The sequence below is a fragment of the Schistocerca serialis genome, chromosome 4 (assembly GCF_023864345.2).
Source record: "Schistocerca serialis cubense isolate TAMUIC-IGC-003099 chromosome 4, iqSchSeri2.2, whole genome shotgun sequence".
Lineage (NCBI taxonomy): Eukaryota > Metazoa > Arthropoda > Insecta > Orthoptera > Acrididae > Schistocerca > Schistocerca serialis.
Genome location: NC_064641.1, coordinates 122,185,524 through 122,211,094, shown reverse-complemented (window position 1 = coordinate 122,211,094; position 25,571 = coordinate 122,185,524). Strand labels below are relative to the sequence as shown.

General features: G+C 43.0%; 1 protein-coding gene across 2 annotated transcripts in view; it reads left to right on the top strand.

The window, feature by feature from the left end:
* The window catches only part of LOC126473965 (proton-coupled amino acid transporter-like protein pathetic), a 442,265-nt gene that overhangs the window by 380,401 nt on the left and 36,293 nt on the right, over nt 1-25,571 (top strand). For both annotated transcript variants that reach the window (XM_050101338.1, XM_050101340.1), the window contains exons 6-7: nt 4,078-4,162; nt 9,043-9,318. In XM_050101338.1, coding sequence (XP_049957295.1) covers nt 4,078-4,162; nt 9,043-9,318 — 361 coding nt within the window. The remainder of the gene's footprint in view (nt 1-4,077; nt 4,163-9,042; nt 9,319-25,571) is intronic.

Below are 25,571 nucleotides of genomic sequence, written 5' to 3'. Positions count from 1 at the left end.
AATCAACGAAATTTCAAGCCAAGCGTCAACTTGACGATGCACAGCAAACTGTGGAATCGCCCAGAAAATTTGTAGATGAAATAAAAAAAACCTTATCCCAACGAACAGTAAGGAATTTGTTTCCGACGTATCGTAGTATGAAGAGGAAACGCATATGAAAGGTACCAAGAGAATTGTATCATTATCTGCTAACATCAATGCCTTAAAGCATTCATATACAATTATTCCGATTGTTAACCTTGATAGTAAATTGCGTGGAAGGTTATTTATCGTGCTGCTAGAAGTTGGATGTACTCTGCCCAAAGTGGGAAAATGGGCATATACAACTACGGTATGAGTACTGCTTTTGACGAATTCGGTGATAAAAATAGCTTGCTTTTCTTTGGTTCCTGGTCTGCGTATAAAAATCATACTCCTTTAGAGTAAGCTATCCCTCCTGAAAAGTGTGTGACGTTGCATTTCATACCTCCTGGAACCACTAGATAAATTCAGCCTCTGGAAGTTCTTTCGTTTTTTTTTGTTTTTTTTTTCCATGCAGGTACGCGTTAAAGAGTAACCAGTTTCATAATAAGCTCCACGAAATGCTGTTTCGTATTGGGTTGCATGTCATCACATTCCAGTAATTCTCATCACTCCATTATCACAATTTGATTTTATATGCTGTCCTTAAGAGTGGATACTTAAATGAACGTCCTGTACAGCTTGTAACTCCCAAGGAGTTTGCCTTCGATCTTCAGGATACGAACCTTTGCGATCACCGTGCCGGGCCAATTTTCATTCGATGTTCATGGTGCCAATTAAAGATTTGTTTTGAACATTTAATGAATGTCGACGATGTCTATTTTGTAATTCATACATCCCATAGAAGGTTCACCTCTGCACCTCCTGGAAACTCATTTTCTGTCGCCCTCCTGACGCACATGGTGAGTCGTTGGCAGCTAATGCTTTTCCTGTCACAATTATTAACACAAAATTCTGAAGTGAGCCCTATTAAAGATTATTGAATTTGCGACCTCCCAATCAAGGTGTTCCTTCCCAAAAAGAAAAGAGAAAAAACCAGAAAGCGAAGCACCAAGAAGGAATTATCCGAAAATAGAGCTTCACAAACTGAACAAATCAATTACGTGTTGGTCCACATCTGAAGGGTATGCAAGGAGTTATCGTACCAAATTCTGTCCAACTGGCTCGTTAGATCGCCAAAATGACGAGCTGCTCTGAGGGCCCTGCGCATGGTGATCCGAACGTTCACAATTGGCGAGAGATTAGGCGACCTCGCTGGAAAAGGTAGCGTTTGGCAAGTGGGAAGACAAGCAGTAGAAGTTCTCGCCGTGTGCCGGCAGACATTATCTTGCTGAAATTTCAGCCCAGTATGGTTTGCAATGATGGGCACCAAACTGGGCATAAAATATAACTGACGTACCGCTGTGCTGTAAGGACGCCGCGAATGACTACCAAGGGGTCCTGCTGTGAAATGAAGTGTCAACCCAGGACATCACTCCTGGTTGTCGGGTCGTGTGATGGGCGACAGTCAGGTTGGTATCCCACCACCGTCGGGGGCGCCTCCATACATGTTTTAGGTCTGTAATCTCATAGACTGGCCTAGAATTGTATTCAGTGATCAGTCCTGCTTCAAAATGAGCCCCGACAACATTTCCGTCGGCTCTGGACGTCGTACAAAAGTCTTGATGAGCAGGACTTACTTGGGCTGAGTACATCTACATATTGCAAAAACGAAACTACAAATATTTGCCGGAACACCTGTTGAAATTCACCTGACAACCCATATGAAAGACACACGGTGGCCGTGGTAGATTTCACGATATCATTTAGTATATAACACAGGTTTCAGTAATCATCATGAGTTATACACCATTTAAGGCTAAAAATTGCAGCAAAATAAAGTGCCTCAGTATCGTTTTGGTGATACATGTTGCTTTTGCTGTTCTCCATCGTCAACGTAGGATGCTGACAAAAAACAGTGAGGTGCCGCTGATGTCAATATAAACATGGGCGCTATTCCAAGCACATCACACATTTATTGAATGAGGCACAAACTTCAACAGAACTTTGTACACACATCAAAAAAGTTTTGCATCACCTTGGTTCCGAGAGTTCCGAAACCTCTACCTATAATTGGAATAGTGATCAACATAAACATCATTTCCGCCCTTTTTATTGCACATGAAAACCACATATTGCATGTTGTACCACCATACAGCGAGACCTTCAGAGGTGGTGGTCCAGACTGCTGTACACACCGGTACCTCTAATACCCAGTAACACGTTCTCTTGCATTGATGCATGCCTGTATTCTTCGTGGCATACTATGCACAAGGCCATCAAGGCACTGTTGGTCCAGATTGTCCCACTCATCAACGGCGATTCAGCGTAGATCCCTCATAGTGGTTGGTAGGTCACGTCGTCCAGAAACAGCCCTTTTCAATCTATCCCAGGCAAGTTCAGTAGGGTTCATGGAGAACATGCTGGCCACTCTAATCGAGCGATATCGTTATCCTGAAGGAAGTCATTCACAAGATGTGCACGATGGGGGCACGAATTGCATCCGAGAAGCCGAATGCCTCGCCAATATGCTGCCAATATGGTTGCACTATCGGACGAAGGATGGCATTCAGGTATCGTACAGCCGTTACGGCGCCCTCCGTGACCACCTGCGGCGTTATGTCGGCCCCACATAATGCCACTTCAAAACAGCAGAGAACCTCCACCTTACTGCACTCGCCGACAGTGTGTCCAAAGCGTTCAGCCTGACCGGGTTTCCTCCAAACACGTCTCCGACAATTGTCTGGTTGAAGGAATATGCGACACTCATCGGTGAAGGGAACGTGATGCCAGTCTTGAGCGGTTCATTCGGCTTGTTGTTAGACCCATCTGAACCGTGCTGCATGGTGTCGAGGTTGCAAAGGTAGACCTCGTCGTGGAATCGGGAGTGAAGTTGCGCATCATGCAGCGTATTGCGCACAGTTTGAATCGTAACTCGACGTCCTGTGACTGCACGAAAAGCAATATTCAACATGGTGGCGTTGCTGTCAGGGTTCCTCAGAGCCAAATCCGTAGGTAGCGATCATCCAGTGCAGTAGTAGTCCTTCGGCGGACTGAACGAGGCGTGTCATCGACAGTTCCTGTCTCTCTGTCAGTCAATGTCCGAAAAACATCGTTTTGGTTCACTCCGAGACGCCTGGACACTTCCCTTGTTGAGAGCTCTTCCTAGCACAAAGTAACAATGCGGACGCAATCGAACTGCGATATTGACCGTCTGCGCATGGTTGAACTACAAACAACACGAGCCGTGTACCTTCTTCCTGGTGGAATGACTGGAACTGATCGGCTGTCGGACCCCCTCCGTCTAATAGGAGCTGCTCGTGCACGGTTGTTTACATCTTTGGGCGAGTTTAGTGACATCTCTGAACTGTCAAAGATAGTGTGTGTGTGATAGAATATCCAAAGTCAGCGTCTGTCTTCAAGAGTTTTGGAAATCGGGGTGATGCAAATCCTTTTTTGATGTGTGTATAATATTCCTAGTCTGCGACAGTCCTGCTCTGAGCCTAAGACCAGTTGGTGCACTAAACAATACTCTAGGCAGCTTAGGCACTGTCGAAGATCTTCAGATCCACTTTGGACCGGTGAGCGGTATTGTTCGGAGTTGTCGCAGCGACTCGAACTGAAACTTTGGAGCACCCTCTAGAAGACTTTCTCAGACAAACCCTCGACGTCACAGTATCGGTTAAATCGTGCAGCGCTACATACGTAGCTGTGCGCGGTGATACCACGTCTCGGCACTATTTGTGTCTCGGAATGAGTAACTTGAAAACTAGCCCCGCGCTGCTAGCGGCATCTGCAGACAGCCGCTAGAATTTTCTCGCGGATGGACTGCGCCTGGGTGTTTATGTTGCCCGCTTAGCATCTAATGCTGAAGGGAAGTTTATCTGCTGGGGGTTACGACTCTGGACCAGAACCTGGATAAAAATACTTTTCAGCAATGCTCTGGAGCTTAACTTAGAGTAGATATTATGATTTTTAGAGATTTTTGCTCCACATTCCTGGACCCTTGTGTTTCAGGAGGATCACGAACGGCACCCTGCTGGCTACCTACTACAGCACGAGCGTCGTCTACGTTGTGTTCATCGCCACCTCTGTCAAGCAGGTGCGTATATGGCTGGCTGCTGCCGTATTAACTACAAGGCGGCTCACTCTCTCCACGGTATCCGTGGTAATGTCTCCACGACTGGAGTTCACAGTTTTTATCACTGACTCTAATGTGTCTAACCCCGAGTCGGGAAATTTTTTACTTCTATTACAAGTGACTGTGCACAAAGAGGGACTAAGCGCTATAATTAACGCTGGAAACATTTTTGGCTATCAATGACATTTTTTGATTTAATTTTACTGGCATTTCGTATACTCACCCTGGAGCTAGCACAATACTAGATTTCTAGCACGTTTGATGATAAGACATGTTGTTGATTCGACGATGGCGGACGCTAAATGGAAGAACCAGCATGCTATTGTGACGATAAAAGCATTGACTCTCCAACTCAACAACGCTCCCAATCACACGACAATTAGATTATGTTTTGAGCAGACACAAAATGACTACTGTTGCACACTCATGATAATCTTTGGATCCAGGGTCATGTCACAGTTTCCCCGTTTCCTAGATTGAAAAGGGACGTAAAAGGGAAACGTTTCTGCAGGTAGAAGATCTGAAACAAAAATCAGATGGCGTCTCTGCCAGGTGGAACGGGATTTTTGGTAGGTTTGGAACTCTTATGTATGAGAAAACGTACCACCACAGTTGTATCTTGAGAATGCCTTCATTCTGTCACACCATCCTCAATCCCCACTACTGATAAGAGTATTTTATTTTCTTGGCGCATTTACTGTGGAATCGTTGTTACTACCACACGTGGGCGAGCTTTCATCAGGGCTCTATACTCGACACTGTGTTGTCTCCAACGACATTGAGTCGAGTATAGACCCCTGATGAAAAGTTAGCGCACTTTTGAAAGTGAAAAGGACCCCACAGTAAATGCGCCAAGAAAATAAAATACTCTTATCAGTAGTGGGCATTTAGGATGGTGTGATAGAATGAAGACATTCTCAAGATACAGCTGGGGTGGTACGTTTTCCACATATACATCATGAGCTGAAATCCCTCGGCCATGCAATAAGGTGAACATCCTAAATTGAACATATCGTGTCTGTTGTGAAAATGGAGCACTGGTTTAGAATGGTTGGTAATTGTAGTACATGTCTCCAAACTGTCAGCATAATGTATCTGACGAAAATGTTCGTATTAACGTCTACAAACGCCAAAAAAGCTTTAGTCTTAAGCATAGACGCTAGAGCAGATTGCGAAAATTAACTGATACCGTGATGGCGGAAAAACAGACGAGAGATACTGCTGATGTGGGTGAAGGATCGCGTGGAATCAGAGCATATTGTACAGCAAAACCAGCTATAATGATCCCTGCCCTGAAAGACATTATCTCATGGGATACGTGATCTGTCAGTGGCTATTGATACAGTTGTCAGAAGTTATCAGTTCCTGTGGGTGGTTCGAACAGCCCTGGACCACTTGTGGTGACAATGTAAAGTGGGGAGTACATAACAAAGGTGGTGGTGTCTCAGTAAGGTCAATGTTCCACTTGTGGTGTCTGGCATCGCTGGTACCTCTGATTCTAGGTGTCAGTTAATTGGGTGTATTGGCAGGTGAGAAGTACTTTCGTTAAGAAAAGTTTGTGGCGTTGCTCGTATGGGATGGTAGCTGGTGACTGGTGTCATTGACAACTTACTTTAAGTGTTCTGTCAGTTACTGCACATGCATTAACCGATGAGGATTCACTTGCAATGAAATATGGCCATATGACTGTAGGTTACATTGGTGATAGTCCTACGTCTGGTCACCACATCGGCATCCATTAGAATAATGTCACTGGTAGTTTAGTACTACAGATATCTTTTCTCGTGAATATTCGACATTTATGGTACCACTTTTAGTACAAACAGAATATCCGCTTATGTGTGCCGAAAAGTTTGACATGGTCCAGTTGGCGTCCATCAGCTTGGTGCAGCATTTGTGCTGTCTGATGTTGCTAGTAACACGGAGTGTAGATGGCGGGGGAAGTGTAAGTACTGTCATCTGGGGGCCCACGTTTGGTAGGAGTAGCATGATGTAAAACAAACATGATGGTGGTGATACTGTTGCTGGCCAAATTTGGCTTTCTCCATTTTTTACTCTATGTATTTGTATTTTGTGATGATATGCATCTTGGAGGATTTACTTTAACAGTCACAACTCTATACATACGTATGTATGTTTAGGCGATGTGCAGCTATAAGATGTAGACTGTCTGATCAAAAGTATCCAGACACATATTAGTGGACATTTGTATGAAGTGTGTCCTTCTTTAGCCTTTATGATGGCTTGATCTCTGCTGGGGATATTTTCAATGAGGTGTCTGAATATCTGTGGAGGAACAGCAGCCCATTCTTTCCCAAGAGCCGAAACGAGAGACAGCTGTGATGTTGGAAGCTGGGGTCGTCATTATAGCTCATACCAAAGGTGTTCCATTGGGTCATGTCGGGACTCCAGTCTATTCCAGGATTGCTAATATCCACAGACGATTACCTGACAGAGCCTGCTTTATGATAGATTGCATTGACATGTTAATATAGACAGTCATCATCATCTCTGAACTGTGCCACTACACAATGCTGCGAACCATGTTAAATCCTTCCATAAAAAACACCACACACCCCTACCGTAACACCACCTCCTCTGTACTTCAACATTACAATTACACATGATAAAATACTCCAGGCATCCACCTAATCCAAATGCTTCTATCAGTTATCCCAAGGGTACAGAGTGATTCATCACTCAAAATGACTCAGTTCCAGTCATCCATTGTCCAGTGGCGTTGCTCTTCATGCAACCCGATGTGTGACTTAGCATTTCCTACAGCAATGTGTGGTTTATGAGAAGTTGCTCGACCATTGCACCCCATTATTTCTTCACTTCCTACACACAGTAATTGTCCTAGCTTGACTGCTGGTACTGATTTCGACTCAATCCGCTGCTTTGCCATGAAATTTTACAACAACCATCAGCAATACAAGCCCCTGTCCGTCAGTACATGAGGAATGAGTGGCCTTGCTTTAGCTGTGGATGTTTTTGGACTGTTTGCTTTACTATCACACCGCCAACAGTCGACTTGGGCAGTTTTAGTGGGGTTCGGACATCCCTGATTAATCTGTTTAGTCCACATCGAACTCACTGAGCACATCAGACTGCCATATTCCGCTGTTACTGCTTCTCTACCAACAACACAATACTCACCAAATCATTTTGTATTGGCAAGGCCACCTGTATGCATATTTACTGGTCAATAACACATTATATCGATGTCCAGGTATTTTTAATCAGATATTGTGGCTTCCAACAACTGGGATTTAATGTCCTGCAGCAGAATCTTTTATTTTACACTGGGCAGCACTAACTACACTGAAGAGCCAAAGCAACTGGTACAACTAATATCGTGTAGGGCAACCATGTTCACGTCGCAATCGATGTGGCATGGAGTCGATTAGTGTCTGAAGTAGTGCTGTAGGGAATTGAGTCCATGATTTCTGCAGGGCTGTCCATGAATCCGTAAGACTACGAGTGGGTGGAAAGCTCTTCTGAACAGCATGTTCCAAAGCATCCCAGATTTGCTCAGTAATGTTCATATCTGGAGAGTCTGGTGGCCAGCGAAAGCGTTTAAACTCAGGAGAGAATTCGGGGGCCACTCTGTGGCAATTTGGACGTGTGGGGTGTCGCATTGTCCTGCTGGAATCGTCCAAGTCCATCGAAATGCGCAACAGACATGAATGGATGGAAATGATCAGACAGGATGTTTATGTACGAGTTGATGTCACCTGTCAGAGTCGTATCTAGACGTATCTGGGGTCCTATACTACTCCAAATGCACATGCCCCACACCATTAAGAAGCCTCCACAAGCTTTAACAGTCCCCTGTTGACATGCAGGGTCCATGGATTCATAAGGTTGTCTACATAACTGTATACGTCCATCTGCTCGATACAATTTGAAACGAGACTCGTCCAACCAGGCAACATGTTTCCAGTCAGCAACAGTGTTGAAAGGCCCAGGTGAGGCTCAAAACTTTGTATCGTGCAGTCATGAAGGGTACACTAGTGGTCTATCAGGTCTGAAAGCCCATATCGATGATGTTTCATTGAATGGTTTGCCACTGACCCTTGTTGAAGGGCAATCTGCAGCAATTTACAGAAGGGTTGCACTTCTGTCTCGCTGAACGATTCTCTTCAGTCATCGTTGGTCCCATTGTGCAGGATCTTTTTCCAGCTTCAGCAATGTCAGAGATTTGATGTTTCACCGGATTCCTGATATTTATGGTAAAATGGTAAAATCCCCACTTCATCGCTACCTTGCAGATACTGTGTCCCATCAGTTGTGCACCAGCTATAACATCACTTTCAGTCCACTTAAATCTTGATAACCTGCCACTGTAGCAGCTGTACCCGATCTAACAACTGCACCAGACGCTTGTAGATCTTATATAGGCGTTGCCGACCGCAGCGCCGTATTCTGCCAGTTTAAATAGCTCTGTAGTTGAATGCATGTGCCTATACCAGTTTCTTTGGCGCTTCAGTGTACATGTCAGGGTAACAGGTTTTCTGCCACACTCCTAGGCCCACTGCTTCACTTTCGTCTCACATGAGATGTGACATACAGTAATTTTGCTGATTCGTGCTACATACCCCTCAATGAGCGAGTGCGATGGCAACAAATAACGAATCCATTAGACAGATTCCCACAATGACCACAAATTCCCCAGCTACTGTGCTTCTATGGTTACCATCGAAACATAACAGAACAAATTCCCCTAGTACTGTGCTTCAATGGCCAGCATCAAAACATAACAGCACACATCGCAGAGTAAGTTTCAGAACATGTCTGTAATGTTTATATCACAAGAGATGCTTTGGTCTTGTCGACAGGTGGGGGACCACCTGTGGCAGGAGAAGGATGTGCGGCTCTACATGGCAATGGCAATGCCGCTGTTGATGGCCATCGGCCTGGTGCGGCAGCTACGCTGGCTGGTGCCCTTCTCATTGATGGCCAACGGATTCATCGTGGTGAGCTTCGGCATCACTTTAGCTTACATCTTCACGGACCTGCCACCGACTGACCACGACCGCTCCATGCTGGCCTCTCCTGCTCAGATCCCGCTCTTCTTCAGCACAGTTATCTTTGCTATGGAAGGCATTGGTGTGGTGAGTAAACTTCGCAAGTAGCTTCCTACCACTTATTCTCAGTTCAATGGTAGGCCAAATTTAAGGAGACATTTATTAATTAGCAACCACAGCAGCCTGGTGGTCAGGAATTGCTATCATAGAAATGTACCACGGAAAATGCTCAACAACCACCGGTAATATTAACTAATTGCCAGCTGGGGTTGTCTTAAATGGACCTAAAACATCGAGCCTGATCGTTTCAAATGGTTTTACAGTCTCTGGCAACCTAAGAAGTGAAATTCTATTGTGGCTTGGATTAGCCTACTGTGCACATGGTATGAAGTGTCAAACATACTGATTCACATTAGTATTTCTAGTATGTCACTATAATTTTTGTGTTACTTTCCTATCTGTCACTCTTCATCCACCAAGATTGAACACCACATGATTATATGGCTATTGATACTTCATTCCTCAGTGACAATGGATTCACAAAGTGTGGTCCATATTTTGTTAATTTGCAGAATAAGCCTTCATATGCTATAAACTGAAGTATGACCTGAACATCTGACAATTTGTGTCAGCTGCCTGCACTGTCTCAGTCAGTCTCACACTTCATATGTAAGCACACTATTTCTGGCATCATGGGAAAGATGAAATCTGTATCAAAATCTGGAAACACCCAACACTGTATCTCTGGTTAATGCGTTTTTCAATGCCTGAAAGTCACATTCGCATTCTGCCAACCCTTTAATGGTTGAGCAATTTATGCGGAGTTTATGACAAATTTTCACTAATAGTACAGAGGGCTAGAAAATACTGTAGCTTTTTCATTATTTGATGGGTTGTCAATATTAAACAGGGATTGGCTCATAAACCCTCTACACTAGTAACATGGACGCAAGTACATGACTGTCCAAAATTAAATTTACCAATACTTAGCATAAGACACACTACACGTAGGCTGCTAGAATACTAAATAATTCCTCCAACCGTTTTACATGTTTGTTCATTTTTTCTGAAAATATTTTAATATCATCAAGCTATACATAAATGTTCTACGTTTTAGGTCATGCAAAGACCCATCTAACAATTTTTCCAATGTGACTGGTTCATTTTTAAGTCCAAATAGTATCCTGTGGTACTGAAAATGCCCCCATGGGATTGTAAACGCTGTTTTAGGTCTGTTCCTGGTACTATCTCTGTCTGATGGTAGCCACTCTCCTGAACCATTGTGTAGAGATATTTGCTTCAGGCTAAGTTATCAGTTGTTTCTGTGGTATTTGGTAATGGATAGGTTTTGGTGATGGTTTGAGCATTCAGGTACTTGTAGTTGAATCAAAAGCTATATTCTATTACGCTATTTGTCGCGTTTTTCAGGACCAGGACCTTAGGTTCCCCAGAGGGACTATCACTGGGTTCTATAATGCCCTCTATCAGATGTGGTCAATGAACTCTTCCATAAGTGATTGTAAACACTTTATTATATGGTACTGTTTATCCTAAACTGGAGCTTTATATCTTGCTGGTATGTCATGTTGGGTAACAAAGGAAAAGGATAATGGATTCTGTACATTAAACAACTCCTTAAAATGTAACAGTAGTGCTTCCATACCTTGCTTTTCACTGCCCTGCAGATGACCAACTTTGTCATGTAACGTAGAGTCACTGATGGTATGCTTGTGACCGTGGTGAATACATGACAACACCTTCATGATTGGTTTTGCCTTGTGAAATTGCCTCGCTTGTGGTGGTATTACCCAATGGAAACAAAGTGCTTCCATGCTCTACTGTATGTTGTCAAAATCGATTTTAGCATAATGTTTAGTAAGTTCAGTGGTTCAGTCAGCCCGAGAATTGCAGAATATCGTTCAACAACCTATGGTAACACATCTATATGCTCGTAGAAACTCTTAGCCCCAATGTTAAACTTGGACAGTATTTTCTTCAATTAATTTATTTCATTATCGCCAACTCTATGCTACCTGTAACGTGGAGATCCTAGTCTCTTTTTACGCAAAAGGTCTTGGGCAACAGGCGATACATCGGCCACGGCATTTATTATAAGTACGAACTGTGACAGAACCCCGAACAGCGGACTGACGTACTAGGACATTCATTGATACTATGATACAGTGCACGGCTAGGCACTATCCGAAATCTAGACTTGCTTCATAAAACCTGTAAGAAAAGGACGACTGACTGCTGTGCTCCGTTTTGAAAGTCGTGTCACAGTCACCGAGTGCATCCACATTCCTAATGGAAGGTAACTTGATATTAAAAACAGATGTTCCTTGCCACCAACGAAGCTCCACAACCAGCATTCCATCTCTGTAATTAATCTTGCAGTAGTACATTTTATTGGGAATGCTTTCTGAAGGCTGATACAGACCCATACGCTTTTAACGAACGCTTTTGCCGATACCGATTTTCTCGTTTCTTGCTACTGCACTCCTTTGTTTTGGGACCTACTTGTCCACACTCGTAGCACTCTGGCTGACGTCAATGTTTTTGGAGATGGCCCCCACGTCCACAGCGGTGATATTTTATTACTGAAGTAAAAACACAATGATCACTACTATGCCTTACCCCTATATCTATCTCTTGCAGTTTATGGCGATCTTAATAGCAGCGGCCAAATAAGAAAGATCGTGCAGTCTTACCCAACGTGTCATTTCAGTGATAATTTCGTGCAAGAATGCGTCAAGAGCTCTATAATTGGCTTCAAAGCGCAGCACCCTACTGCCTTCCTCGTTCCACGTTAGCTTATATGTTTGGAAATTGATCTCTCAGATCACATCTGAGAATGATTTGATGGTCTCCTTATGCTTTTGAGCGAACGTGTTCAGTTTCTCCCTAAAGAAGTGCGTACTTTTCCACTTACAGTACTACTGTCATAACACCTCAGCTAATTGTTTCAATATTCATGCGTACCACAGGGCCCCATGGTAAGTAACATTTAGCTTAGTCTCTCAACCAGCCACAAATTGACCATACAAAGGCATGTCCCGTTAAACGAACCGCCCAGATTGGCTGTAGCTAAAACGTCGTTGAGAAACACAGTTATATCCTCTGTTGCCTTGCCGGAAATAGGCATTATCAAATTTTCCGATGCAGATTCGCTAGAAGGAGAGGGTACACTCGGAATAGTCTTAACTTCGAGCTGCCCTAGTACTTGTTGCTCCTCGGCAGTCAGTACATCTGCCTGATTCTTGTAATGTTCTAATTCCACAGTTTTCTGTTTAAGCACGGCTTTTCACCTAATTCTCTGCTCCGTCATAGTGGCAACATAATCACTCATACTAACTGTGCATGTTTCTGCCAGCATCTTGTATTCTACTAGTGCCCAAACAATAAAGAAGTATACAATACAAAAGGACGTAAACATGCCGTTCACTCTACAGAGCACACAATAAACAAGTTACTCTAGTTCTTACAGCGTATCACAGGCCATCTATATTCACTATAGTCTCATTCCAAATGACACCAACTAGCGAAACATATGACTAGCACAGCCTTCATGCATGGCATCTTGTGCCCAGGAAGATTGCAAAATTCACGCGTGACAAATGTGAAAAAGACTCGCGGCATTATTATCCCTAAAATCAGACAGGTCTGGAGGTTCACATGGCTGTATAAGAGTTACCTTTAGCTTAAAATAAACGTCCCTGTAATATACTATAGCCAATGAATTATGCAATGAAAAAGGCCAATTAAAAGGTAAACAAAATGGTTCTCAGTGACCACCCTGTACTGTGTGAAGTGTCGACTACAAGATGGGTAGTTTTGAAGGCGACATCAGAAACTGTCAATTTCAGGGCCACTTCTGCCAACTGCATTGGTTACTCCTGAAGTTCAGGATTATAGGTGAAGTGGTGGTGTTGCTGGTGCAACATGTTGAGACCTGGGAACCCATTAGGGTGGCTGTCAATTGCCCGAAGGCATCAGTTAAATAATGTTGTGTACAAACATATTTGTTATTAGTGATTTTACAACATGGATTGTCTTTTCTGGTCTGGCAGAAGTCACACTGAATCACACACCCGTGCATGGTGAGGGTTTTGGGCGTAGCCCTCTGGAGGCTGTGAGTGTTTCACAGGTCAGGACCCAACAGCAGTGTCGTGCAGTTAGCGAGATCGTGAGTCCACAGGCGCACGCCTACAGTGACTCACTAACAGCGAGTGCGCGCACCTCAACACTCTCAGAGACGAACAAACGCTTACGCGTGTACCAGTAGCATATAGTGGCCAGCAGGTTTCGTGAAGGCAGAAGGCCTGAACCTCAATCAGTAGCACAGCATATAGCCAGTTCAAACAGTTTTGCAGTCACTCGGTATGGCCCTTCGCGAGGGGCAGACACAGCTTGTCTGCATCTTCCATTAGTCAAGGATGTGACCAAACAGTAGTGGCAGCTTGCAACAGCTAATTACCACCGTAGTCAGATGGCTGCAGTCTGAGGCGAAGTCCTGATACAGGTAGCAGAAACCACGCCATGATTCGAAAACCCTAGCGAGACTGTGATTCTGTCGGAATCAGAGTTCTGAAGACCTGACACCAATCCTGAGGCTTCTGAAACAAAGTTATTTAAGCTGGAATTAATGCCGCCACGGCGGAGGTGTCAGTAGTTTAATGCCTCCATACATTTCAACAGTGCTAGGATTCCATGAATCAGCTGAGTCGTATGTTACATGTTATCAAAACATATTATGTGGCTCGCAGAATGACATATTCGCTGCTGTCATACTGTACCGTTTGCACTCCTCATATACTGATTGTCTCAGTGTGGCAATGCGTTACGAGTGGTGCCCCGTCTTCTGCAACATTGGTGCTCTTTGCATGCTCCACATACTGATTTTGACACACAGTATGAGTGGGACTTGGTTCTCGGCCCTCTGTGACAAATAGTAATTTTGAAAGTCTATTCGTGCACCCAGGAATTGGAAGGAATCGGATCTAAAGTGCAGCACTGCATTCAAGAACTGTATCATATTTACCCACAGGAACAAAAATTATGTACCACCCTGTTTTGCTGTTCTTTTTTTTTTTTTCGAAATATACACACACTGGAAACGGAGCACCGATTAACTACTCTTTAACATTCAACTTTAATTATTTTTCGTACTTTCGTATGGAGAGGTAGTAATTTTGCACTTTATTATGTAAAGTCTTTTATGAAATCGCTTTCATTTACGGAAATCAATGTTGGTTTGCAGGTTTCACTTATTTGAATGATTTACACCCGGACATGGTGTTGCTTCACAACCCTGAATTCATTGTAGAATATCGCTTTTGTAATATCCAGTTGGTCACAGCACCTGGAGTTACATCCCCTCATCTTTCCAGTTACGCATTTCATATAGCTGATCTTAAGTACTGCGACTATGCATGTGTCACCACCAACAGCACAGATGTGGAAGCTATCAAAACTGGACGACGAAGCAGCCACCAGAAGACTAAGTCGGGACGAATCCCCAAACTTCGCGCTCTGAACACCTTCCCCAGTGGAATCGACACACACATGTGCTCAGAGGAAATGCAAACCACTGAATGCTTTGGCATTCATCTCGATACAGGCTAATCTCTTCGCCTCAGTTGTTAATGAACCATTTAAAATATCGTAACTCTGTTTTGATATAAAGAATTGTGAAGAGTTCCTCATTAAATGATGTGTTGTTTCTTTTCATACTTATATTAATTGCAGAGATATAAGTACCAGTTTCCCTTTTCAAATGAAACTACAGTACTTCCTGCATCTAATATTGTAATTCTTGAGGAATTCAACGCGTTTTACTCTTCAAATTCGGGTTGGTAATGTCGGAGTGATTATAGTAATTGTGGCTTACGATTTATCTGCTTTGAACGTGAAACCGATTGCTGTATTATTCAGCAGTTTCTGCTGTTTTACGGAACTGTCACGTCAAACTGAGGGGGCACTTCAGCTTGACGCAGCTAAGAGAGTCTACTTGCAAATGAGCAGTGGCGGAGGAATGCTTAATTTAAAACTGATAGCAATGAATGCTTGGATACATGGGATTGGACTAAGGTAACGGTTCTCCTCTTGTTTCTGCCTCAGCTTTTTAAGAATAGTGCACGTGAAAAATGGAATGAATTTGTAAAACAGTGAATCTACGGCGGCACGATTACGTTCTCGCCTACAGAAAATGGTCACTCACTAGTCAGTGATTTCTTCTTCAGCAGCCGTTCACACATCGGCACGTTTAGAAAACGAATAATGGTTCTCAAGTGGATCACTTTTAGTAGCTGTGGTCGCGCTAAGTGTTTCTAAAAGGTGTTTCGAAAGTTTTCTAGTATCAGATTAATTAAACTATGAAATAATAAACAGCCTTCGAATGACGATATCGATATATAGTTACTTTTTTTATACAAAAACCCCGCCGAAGCTGTGTTAGACTCAAGTTACAGTACAGACATTCACAAACAATCGCAATCACTCGTAATTGCTAGTTTTTGGTACCCAGTCGAGCCCTTTAGCGAAAACTTTATACAGGGATGTACTGTGTTTTCGGATTCTGGCTTAAAGATTCCTCAAATCATTCCATTCAAACGTTCAGTTCTCGGTCACGACTTGCTCAGTGCGCCACACAGACTTCAGTTACTCAAAGCGTGAAAGTTCACACACAACATCCAGAATTTTCAGTTTTCGTCTTCCTTGTTTGTCCACAAACACTTTCGAACATACTGACCTCAATTTTAACTCATAATTACGCAAATTCACTACACCCAATTAGAGCTCCTAGTACACGCGTCCGATCATGTGGATAGCCATGCTGAGAATCCGCAAGGCAATTCTGTAGCCCACGAAATACGCGCGAACGTACTGTCTTCTGACTGTCTCAGAAACTTCATAGCAAAACCACTATAAGAATTAAACCACTTTATCCTGCGTCTTCTACTATGAACCAGTCATAACATACCACCTTTGCAGAGCGATTTATTAGACGAAGAAATTTATAAAACCCACAAATAACAAACACTCTTTGCTTAATTGAATTATCTGAATATGTTTCTTGTTTCCCCAGTAACAAAAACTGGCGAATTATACATTCCAAATTTCCTCGGAGCGTATAACTGTCTTGCTCCACTCAGTTCCAGGACCCACGCTACCATTTACTCAGTTAACAGACATAACAATATTCGTTTCCCGTATTAGTTCGCATTTACACCTTCATTCTTACTAATAACTCAACATATTTCATGAGCAATAATTTCTAAAAGACATTATATTCAAAGATAACATTTACCGGGTGTACCGGTATGAAATGAGCATTAAGATACAAATGTGTCGTTAGGGAACATTTGTTGTGAACGAGCCTTAATTTTCTTTTTGTTTGGTTGGTGTGACATCTGTCAAAGATATTTAGTATACATCAAGTCATGGAACAAACAACATATGTTTTCATCGTGTTAACAATGTCGAATTTTGTACCAGAAAGTGATGATTTGCGGAAAGCATTAATTTTTTGTTTTCATTTGAAAAAAAAGTGTTGCAGAGTCGCATCGAATGCTTGTAGAGGCATATGGTGATCATGCTCTATCAGAAGCAACATGCCAAAGATGGTTTCAACAGTTCAGAAATAATGATTTTGATGTAAGAAATGAAGAACGTGGAAGACCACCAAAAAAGTTCGAAGACCTCGAATTGCAAGTAATATTGGATGAACAAGATACTTTGAGTCAGAAGCAAATGGCAGCAATGCTAAATGTTGCACAACAAACAGTTTCTGACCGTTTGAAAGCTATGGGAAAGATCCAAAAATGTGGACAATGGGTACCACATGAATTGAATGAAAGACAGAAGTAAAACCGAAAAACCATTTGTCAAATTTTGCTTCAAAGACATGAAAGAGAATCAATTTTGCATCGAATTGTTACTGGCGATGAAAAATGGATTTATTTTAAGAATCCTAAATGGGAAAAATCATGGGTTAATCCGGAACAACCATCAACATCGACTTCAAAACCAGATCGATTCGGCAAGAAGAAAATGCTCTGAGTTTGGTGGGATCAGAGAGGTGTGGTATACCATGTGCTTCTAAATCCCGGTGAAACTATGAATAATAATCGCTACAGACAACAAATGATCAATTTGAACTATACATTGATCGAAAAAAAGACCAGAATGGGCCAGAAGACATGGCAAAGTAATTTTTTTTGCACGACAATGCACCTTCACATAAAGCAAAACTGGTTCAGGATACAATCAAAACACTTGGCTGGGAGCTGCTACTCCACCCGCCGTATTCACCAGACTTGGGCCCTTCCGACTACAATTTGTTTTCAACAATGCGACACGCATTGGATGAGAAACAATTCGATTCCTACGAAGAGGTCGAAAATTGGGTGTCTGATTGGTTTGCTTCAAAAGATGAACATTTCTATTGGCGTGGTGTTCACAAACTGCCAGAAAGGTGGTCAAAATGTATAGAAAGCAATGATCAGTACTTTCAATAAAATGTTTTTACCTTTCAATTCAAAATTAGTGTTTCATTTTCACAAAAAAACGCCCAATTGGTGCCGGTACACCTGGCAGTTTCCAAAACACATAGTTCTGACAGCTTAAGATCTTATATTCTGTACGACAGTGGCATTGAGCAACAGCCGTTAACTACCCGGACCTACCCTAAAATATTCATCTGTCACAAGAGTTGTGACTCATCGTCCGTATGGAGTCAGTTGCTATCGTCCGATTTCCGTACGCGCGATGCAAGCCTTTATACCTCAAATTAAGATATAATGATTGTTAAAAATTTCTTCGAGTCATGAGCTTAATGTCGAGATACATTCTTGCACTGCACAATTATTTTAGCAACTGCAACAAAAAGGATATCACAAAATAATGTGGTCATGAACATTACCTTAAAATTACATTTATGTCATCACAGGTTCCAATTCCCCACCGTCTACTGCAATACTTGTTGTAGTCACTGATGCAAAGGTTTCTGGATAGAATGAAGAGATCTTCTGATGACGTGGCGCAAGAACGGATGGAATGAAGGGGGGTTTGGGGGCGGGTGTAGTATATTTCTAGTTTCAGCACCTAACATTAATTCTTGAAAGATTTTAATTAGTTTTTCACTGAGAAAAGGCTCCAAATCACAAATGCAGGAGTACGTCTCTGTCAGGTATGTAAGGTATACCATGACCGTCAGATGAGCGGCTACTACGATTTCCGCCAGCATCCTAAGTCAGTGCTGAAGGTAATCTAGGGCGAGCGTACTCCTGCTGCACTCCGATTTGCTCAGGAGTTAACCGGATCCGTTAAACCGAGTACCACAAATACGTCCTCTAGCCCTAGCATATCATAATGTAATACTTTGTCCTCTCGCAACACAAAAGCGGTGGTAACCAACCCCGGAATAATATGATGTAAATGATGGGTGATCCACATTACTGTCTTTTCTCCCTATTAGGCAATGCGTGCAATCTGGTAAATGCTCTCAGCGACCTGCTCGTGTCCAGAACAGCGTGTGCGCCTAACGCTGAGGGACTAGGCAACCCACCCTACTGCTGTGTGAAACAGCTACGTCGCTGTAGGCGTTAAATACGGACTATTAACACATTGTTACTGAAGCCTGCATGTAAGCACAAAATAGAGAACTACTTTCTGGCTCTCTTGACGCTTGTCAGGACCTACCACGGCAAAATATACGCGGGTAATCCCAAAAGTAAGGTCTCCTATTGTTTTACAAGTACATAGACCTGCTTATTTCTACAATGGTTTACATCAGTTTACAGCTTGAATATTTAGCTATTTTTCGACATAATCACCATTTCTGTCGATGCAATTTTGTAGACGCTGTGGCAGTTTTTGTATTCTCATGTCATACCAGCCCGCCGCCATGCTGTTCAGAAAGTTATGAACCTCATCTTTCACCTCGTCGTCGGAGCTGAATCGCTTTCCGGCCAAATGTTCTTTTAACCGAGGGAACAGGTAATAGTCACTGGGCGTCAAGTCAGGACTATAGAATGGGTGGGTGATTGTGTTCCACTGAAACTGTTGCAGGAGAGCAACGGTTTGCGGAGCGAAGTGTGGGCGAGCGTTGTCACGGAGAATGTGTAGGCCCTTGTTCAACATTCCTCTTCTCCGGTTCTGAATTGCCCGTTTGAGTTTATTAAGAGTCTCACTGTACCTGTCAGCGTTAATTGTGGTCTCAGTAGACACAAAGTCGACCAACAATACCCCTTTCCGATCCCAATAAACGGTTGTCATGACTTTACCAACAGACTGTGTTTCTTTGAATTTCTGCGGCTTTGGCGAAGAAGGATTCCGCCACTGGCCTGATTGTTGCTTGGACTCAGGTGTAAAGTGGTATGTGCAGGTTTCGTCACCCGTGACAATTGAGTCCAGAAAGTTGTCCTGTTCGGCTGCAAGGCGGTGAAGAGATGCGCGGGAAGCATCAACTCGTTGCCCCATGTGGTCCTCAGTATGCATGCGTGTCACCTATCTTGCGCACACCTTCCGGTAGTTCAATGTTTCCCTGAAAATTCTGTGAGCGGTGCCTCGGGAAACCTCAGGAACCAACGTGCAGAGACCATCCAGGGTGATCCGCCGATCTTCACGTATGCTTTGCTGTACCTTCAACACTGTCTGCTCAGAAATTTGCGGTCTCCCGCTCCTTTGTTCGTCGTGAATTTCGGTCCGACCAGCTGCAAACTCTCTACACCATTTACGAACATTTTTGACATTCATGCACGACTTACCATACACTTACGTCAATTGGCGATAGATTTCAATCGTCGCAGTGCCCTTTGCGTTCAAAAACCGAATAACTGCGTACAGTTCGCACTTGGCGGTATCATCCAACGGGAGCTCCATATTGAACGGCTACCAAGCCAAGACTGAGCGCGTCAGCGCGGCGTGCGCATGTTTACACACAGCGTGTGAAGCACTCTTTATAACAGTGTGACCAACTGTTATAAGAGTGTGACCAACTGCCACACAGAGTTCTGTATTTATAAAAAAATAGGAGACCTTACTTTTGGGATTACCCTCGTAGTGTAGATGCTTAAGCTAAATTCTATAGCTTCCCTGAAATCGGTTCTGGCAAGCTTGCTGCGTTCATCCACGAGACAGAGAATCAATATATACAAAACCCAAACTGATTTAGCGTTCCTTGAGGACCAGAAACGTTCAACACTGTTGCCAAGTGAAGAAACTGCGGGAATTGGGAATTTCGGGCCACTTACATCTTCACACGCTGTTCATCAACACAAACGGCTCCGTTTGGTTGGGTGCCGTGACTAGGAGGCATGGACTGTTCAAAATAGCATCGCATTTTGTTCAGCTTTGAATCGTGGCTCTGCACTTCCTCGGATGTCCGCAAGCATCCTTATAGGCACTTATGTCTCTGATTTACCCGTCGCGGTCGTTTAGGGAGACGTATGCGGGAGGAAATAAAAAGTCGGCACCTCTTCATGAGAGGTACGCTCTCGAACACTTAGCAGTAAATTTCTCCGTGAAGCTCAGCACCTCTCTTGTAACGTCTGCCACTGTAGTCTTTTGTAAGTTTGCGTGATGCATTATTAATCGAAATCCGTACGAAAGTCACCTCTCATCTTTCCATCTTCTCCGACCGCTGTCGCCGAGCGGTTCTAGGAAGTTCAGTCCGCAACCGCGCTGCTGCTACGGTCGCAGGTTCGAATCTTGGCTCAGGCAAGGATGTGTGTGATGTCCTTAAATTAGTTAGGTTTAAATAGTTCTCAGTTTATAGGACTGATGACCTCAGATGTTAAGTCCCATAGTGCTTAGAGCCATTTGAACCATCTTTATATCTTCTCTACAGCTTCCAGTTTTTAGGGACGGGAGCTATAGTGCAATGCTATCATCTGAGATACCGTTTCAACGAAATCGCTTGAAGCGATTAGAAGTTGTTAACATGGAAAATTGTGAAAATGTATTTTCGCTGTGAGATATCAACTTCTGTAGTTTTAAAGATACTGAAATAGTGTGTATCATCGAATGTGGCTCACTTTTCTGAGATCACAGATGTATTCAGATTTGTATTTGTTGTGAGTCGTTGTCGTATCTCAAAGAGCTGTAACGTAACCATCTTCAACATTTTCTGACACTCTGCTGTTTCCTGGAGCATTGTCTCCTGCACAAGGGGCATGGGAATAACAGCCGTCCAAATTCCCAGCTTCGGGATTTTCCCCACGTCCGCTCCTTTGCTAACGCTGGAGCGTCCCGCCAGACCACTTCGTTCTATTGGCGCTGGGGCCGCACAGCTTCGCAAACAAATTCACTTTTATTTGCAATAATCCTAGCGCGCCTACATACCCGTAATGCTACACAGCTCTTCTTAATGTGGCGCATTAGCTGGCTGATTACGAACGTTAAGTCGCACCAGAGTTAACATACATAACATAATAAATACGTACATAACGTAAAAAATTGAATGCTCTACTTTCTTGTCAGATCAATAGCGTAAATACTTCTGCGCCGGTATATGAACAGTATGTACCTCGTAGTACACGTGTTCTCAGCTCCTGGTCTCGCGGACGCCTTCTCGCCTCTCTCGATTCCCCCCGGCGTCAGAGATTTTCACCTGTCTCGAGATAACTGGGTTTTTGTGTTGCCCTCATTATTTCATCATCATTTATGAAAGTAGCAAGATAGGACTGAACAAAGGTTGGGAATTTGTACGGGCGCACAAACCAAACATCACCATCATCATCCTAGGATGTCATATTATCAGCTTAAATTTTCTAAGTGCAACGTAAATTATAAAATTATGGCACAATAATTAAATACCAAAATACACACATAAATTTAAATAAACACCCGAGTCAGATCACTGTTTTCAAGAGTCTTTAGTGCATTTTCACTAATTTGATAGCAACCTTTACTTTGACGACTACATCGCAGCACTTCACTTTCACACACACGGTATACTGTTGGCCTTCTAGCGTCGAAGTTTAGGTGGTTCGGAGTCTAGCTGCCACTGCAGACATTCGTGTCGCAGTTGATCAAGTACTGCGCCGAACATGCGTCAGTTCTCAGTCACTGTCAGTGCTGGAGGACGTTAGCTGTCAAAATACGACTGTGTTGTACTTAATAATAAGCATACTCTTTCCGATTTCCCCACAGATCAGGCGCTTAATGCTCTCCGCAGAGGAACCAATACAGTCACAAACAGGACAGCAAGCGAAAAGGAGAAAAAAGGAACCTGGTTTACAGCGTAGGGAAAACACACTTGATTTATGTCGACATTTCAAACACTGTGTCTATGTTCCCACTAGAAAATACGTCTTTCGTGCTATGAAATTTGTTCGACATCATAAGTCAACAAACGTTTTATCATTTCTCTAAAATTTTACCACATGTAATTAGAAACTTTAAAACTAATACTATCAGCTGCAGAAATCTCCCATTTCAGTGTATAACTGGGTCATAATTCATCAATATCGAATTAGTATAATAAAGCACTCATCCACAGAATTATTTTTATGAGCTTTATGTGAATTTATCTCCAATATTAATCTATAAATCCTTAAAACCTTGCCAAAAAACACATCTTATACAATTCATCAACGAAATATACTTCTTAATGTGCTTCATAACCTCGCCTTTATTTTGCACCTAAACACATGTTCTACTTCCACAAGCAGTTATAGTCTTAATCAGATCTGTTGACCTCCAAGCACCAAATTTTATGCCTACAATAATTACAGACAAACTACATCTAGTATATGAGAAGCCCATCTGAAATACTACAAGCGTCACATAACCCCTGGAAATTTCCATCGCAAATCTTACGTACGATACAGTTTACATTACTCTCTTACGCAAATAACGGAACTAATTTTGTGCTGCCGACCTTCATCCACCATGATTTCTGCGGCCAGTATCGACACTCTTCCACTAAGTCGTGCCTCCATACTTTATTGCATACATTCTATATTCACCAAGTCATCCCCTGCACAAAACAAAAAATAGTCCCACAAATTTCTTATATACTACACGTGAAATTACATTTACATACATATTTATATCTATACTCACCTCATTCTTCATTCACACAGTCCAACTCTGCCACCGCTGCCTCTACTAACACTTCTTTTAAATCTCACCTCTCTGCGTTTTTTGAACAGCTCGAATTTGTGCCCTCTTTCCTCGTCTACCGACTGACTCTTTCGTTTACAGACAATCTTTGTGACTAACGCTGAAACAACATTTATAGAGTCGAGAAACACACACTTTCTTCATTCATCAGCGTCACATACAGGCTGCACATTTTTAATTTCACCCCTCTCTAAACACAGTTCCCTCAAACGATCGTTTTCAATTTCCTATCCTTTTTCTTCGACATTTGTGGTACACATTATAATTTCAGAACAAATCTCAATCACATTACCTATTCTCAGTTTCTCCCGATCTTCTTCTAAAAAAAAATTTAAAAAAAAGGTTCAAATGGCTCTGAGGACTATGGGACTTAACATCTGTGGTCATCAGTCCCCTAGAACTTAGAACTACTTAAACCTAACTAACCTAAGGACATCACACACATCCATGGCCGAGGCAGGATTCGAACCTGCGACCGTAGCGGTCACGCGGTTCCAGACTGAACCGCCTAGAACCGCACGGCCACAACGGCCGGCCTTCTAACTCATCTGTAGGATATAAATCAGGAATTAAATCACTCTCAGGATTATTCGTTTCATCATCCTCGCAAGCATCATATATACTGTCCCCTCCCTCTGAAGTAATGATATCTGTCGCTGCAACATACTCGCAATTAACCATACAATCTAAGTCTTCGTCTCTCTTACGCAAAATCTCAATTATTTCTGCCGAATCACTACAAACTTTATCACAATTAACTGCATTAATAACCACTGGTAACTCATCACCATCAACTTCTTTACCTAAAACGTCCGCTACGTCCGCTGATACACTACAGATATCACCAACAATAACTCCGTCAACTTCCGCCAGTACACTATAACTGCTCCTACTGCATCGCCCGACATTAGAATTCGCACTACATTCGAACTTCGCCAAAGTCGGATCAACCTTTGTCTCCATTACATTTTCTCTACTTTCACACTGCTACAACACTTTCGATTCTGAGCCCCCATGCAACACATTGCTTTCACATTCATCCTTCCATAGCCATTCAAAACTCATGCTTTCATCAAGAGCCATTGCTTGGCGTCCATCAATAGAAATAAATGCACAAGTTCCTCTCAGAATAGCTAGATCAGAAGCTTCGAACTTCTCAGCTTCAGCACCTAAAACATCACCTTTACCTCCCTTTAAAAATAAATCACCCACAACTGCGAATATGCAATGAAATACATCTCCAGCTGACGAAACTACAGCTTCACCACCTTCGCAGCTATCTTCACATATTTCCGTGGATGCAAAATCATCTATTTATTTTCACATACTTTACTACAATTATTGCTACTGACTAGTGCCTCGTCAGGATTCGTCACACGTTCCTTTTCCACCAAATTCTTATCCACCTCAGCCTCTCTTCTTATCACAGAATCTTTCAACAAATATACGTTCGTTCCATCACTCACGTCCATTTCACAAAATAAATTTTTCTCCCACATATCCTCATTATAAAATTTCTCTACACGTTTTACAATCTTTCTTGCGTTCTCTTTACAGTTGCGCTTATTAATGGCTCTGAGAACTGTGGGTCTTAACTTCTGAGGTCATCAGTCCCCTAGAACCTAGAACTACTTAAACCTAAATAACCTAAGGACATCACACACATCCATGCCCGAGGCAGGATTCGAACCTGCGACCGTCGCTCCGGCCGGTGTGGACGTCCGGTTCTAGGGGCTTCAGTCTGGAAGTGCGTGACCGCTATGGTCGCAGGTTCGAATCCTGCCTCGGGGATGGATGTGTGTGATGTCCTTAGGTTAGTTAGGTTTAATTAGTTCTAAGTTCTCGGGGACTGATGACCACAGATGTTAAGTCCCATAGTGCTCAGAGCCATTTGAACCATTTTTTGCGACCGTCGCGGACGCGCGGTTCCAGACTGTAGCGCCTAGAACCGCTCGGCCACCCCGCCCGGCGGTTGCGCTTATTCCTCATTCTATTCTTACTTTTTATAGCCTTCATCTCCAACATTTTAGGCTTCGCGGCCGAATTTTCGGCACTCATAGGATTTACTTGTCCTTTTCAACAATGGCTTATTTCGCCATCTCCGGACCGGCGATGCGGCGATCCCTAATTTCCCGACCTCGTATTCTGGGTTTTCATTTCATGAGGTTTCTGCCCCTCAAATCTTCGTTCACGATCTTGATTTTCGTAAT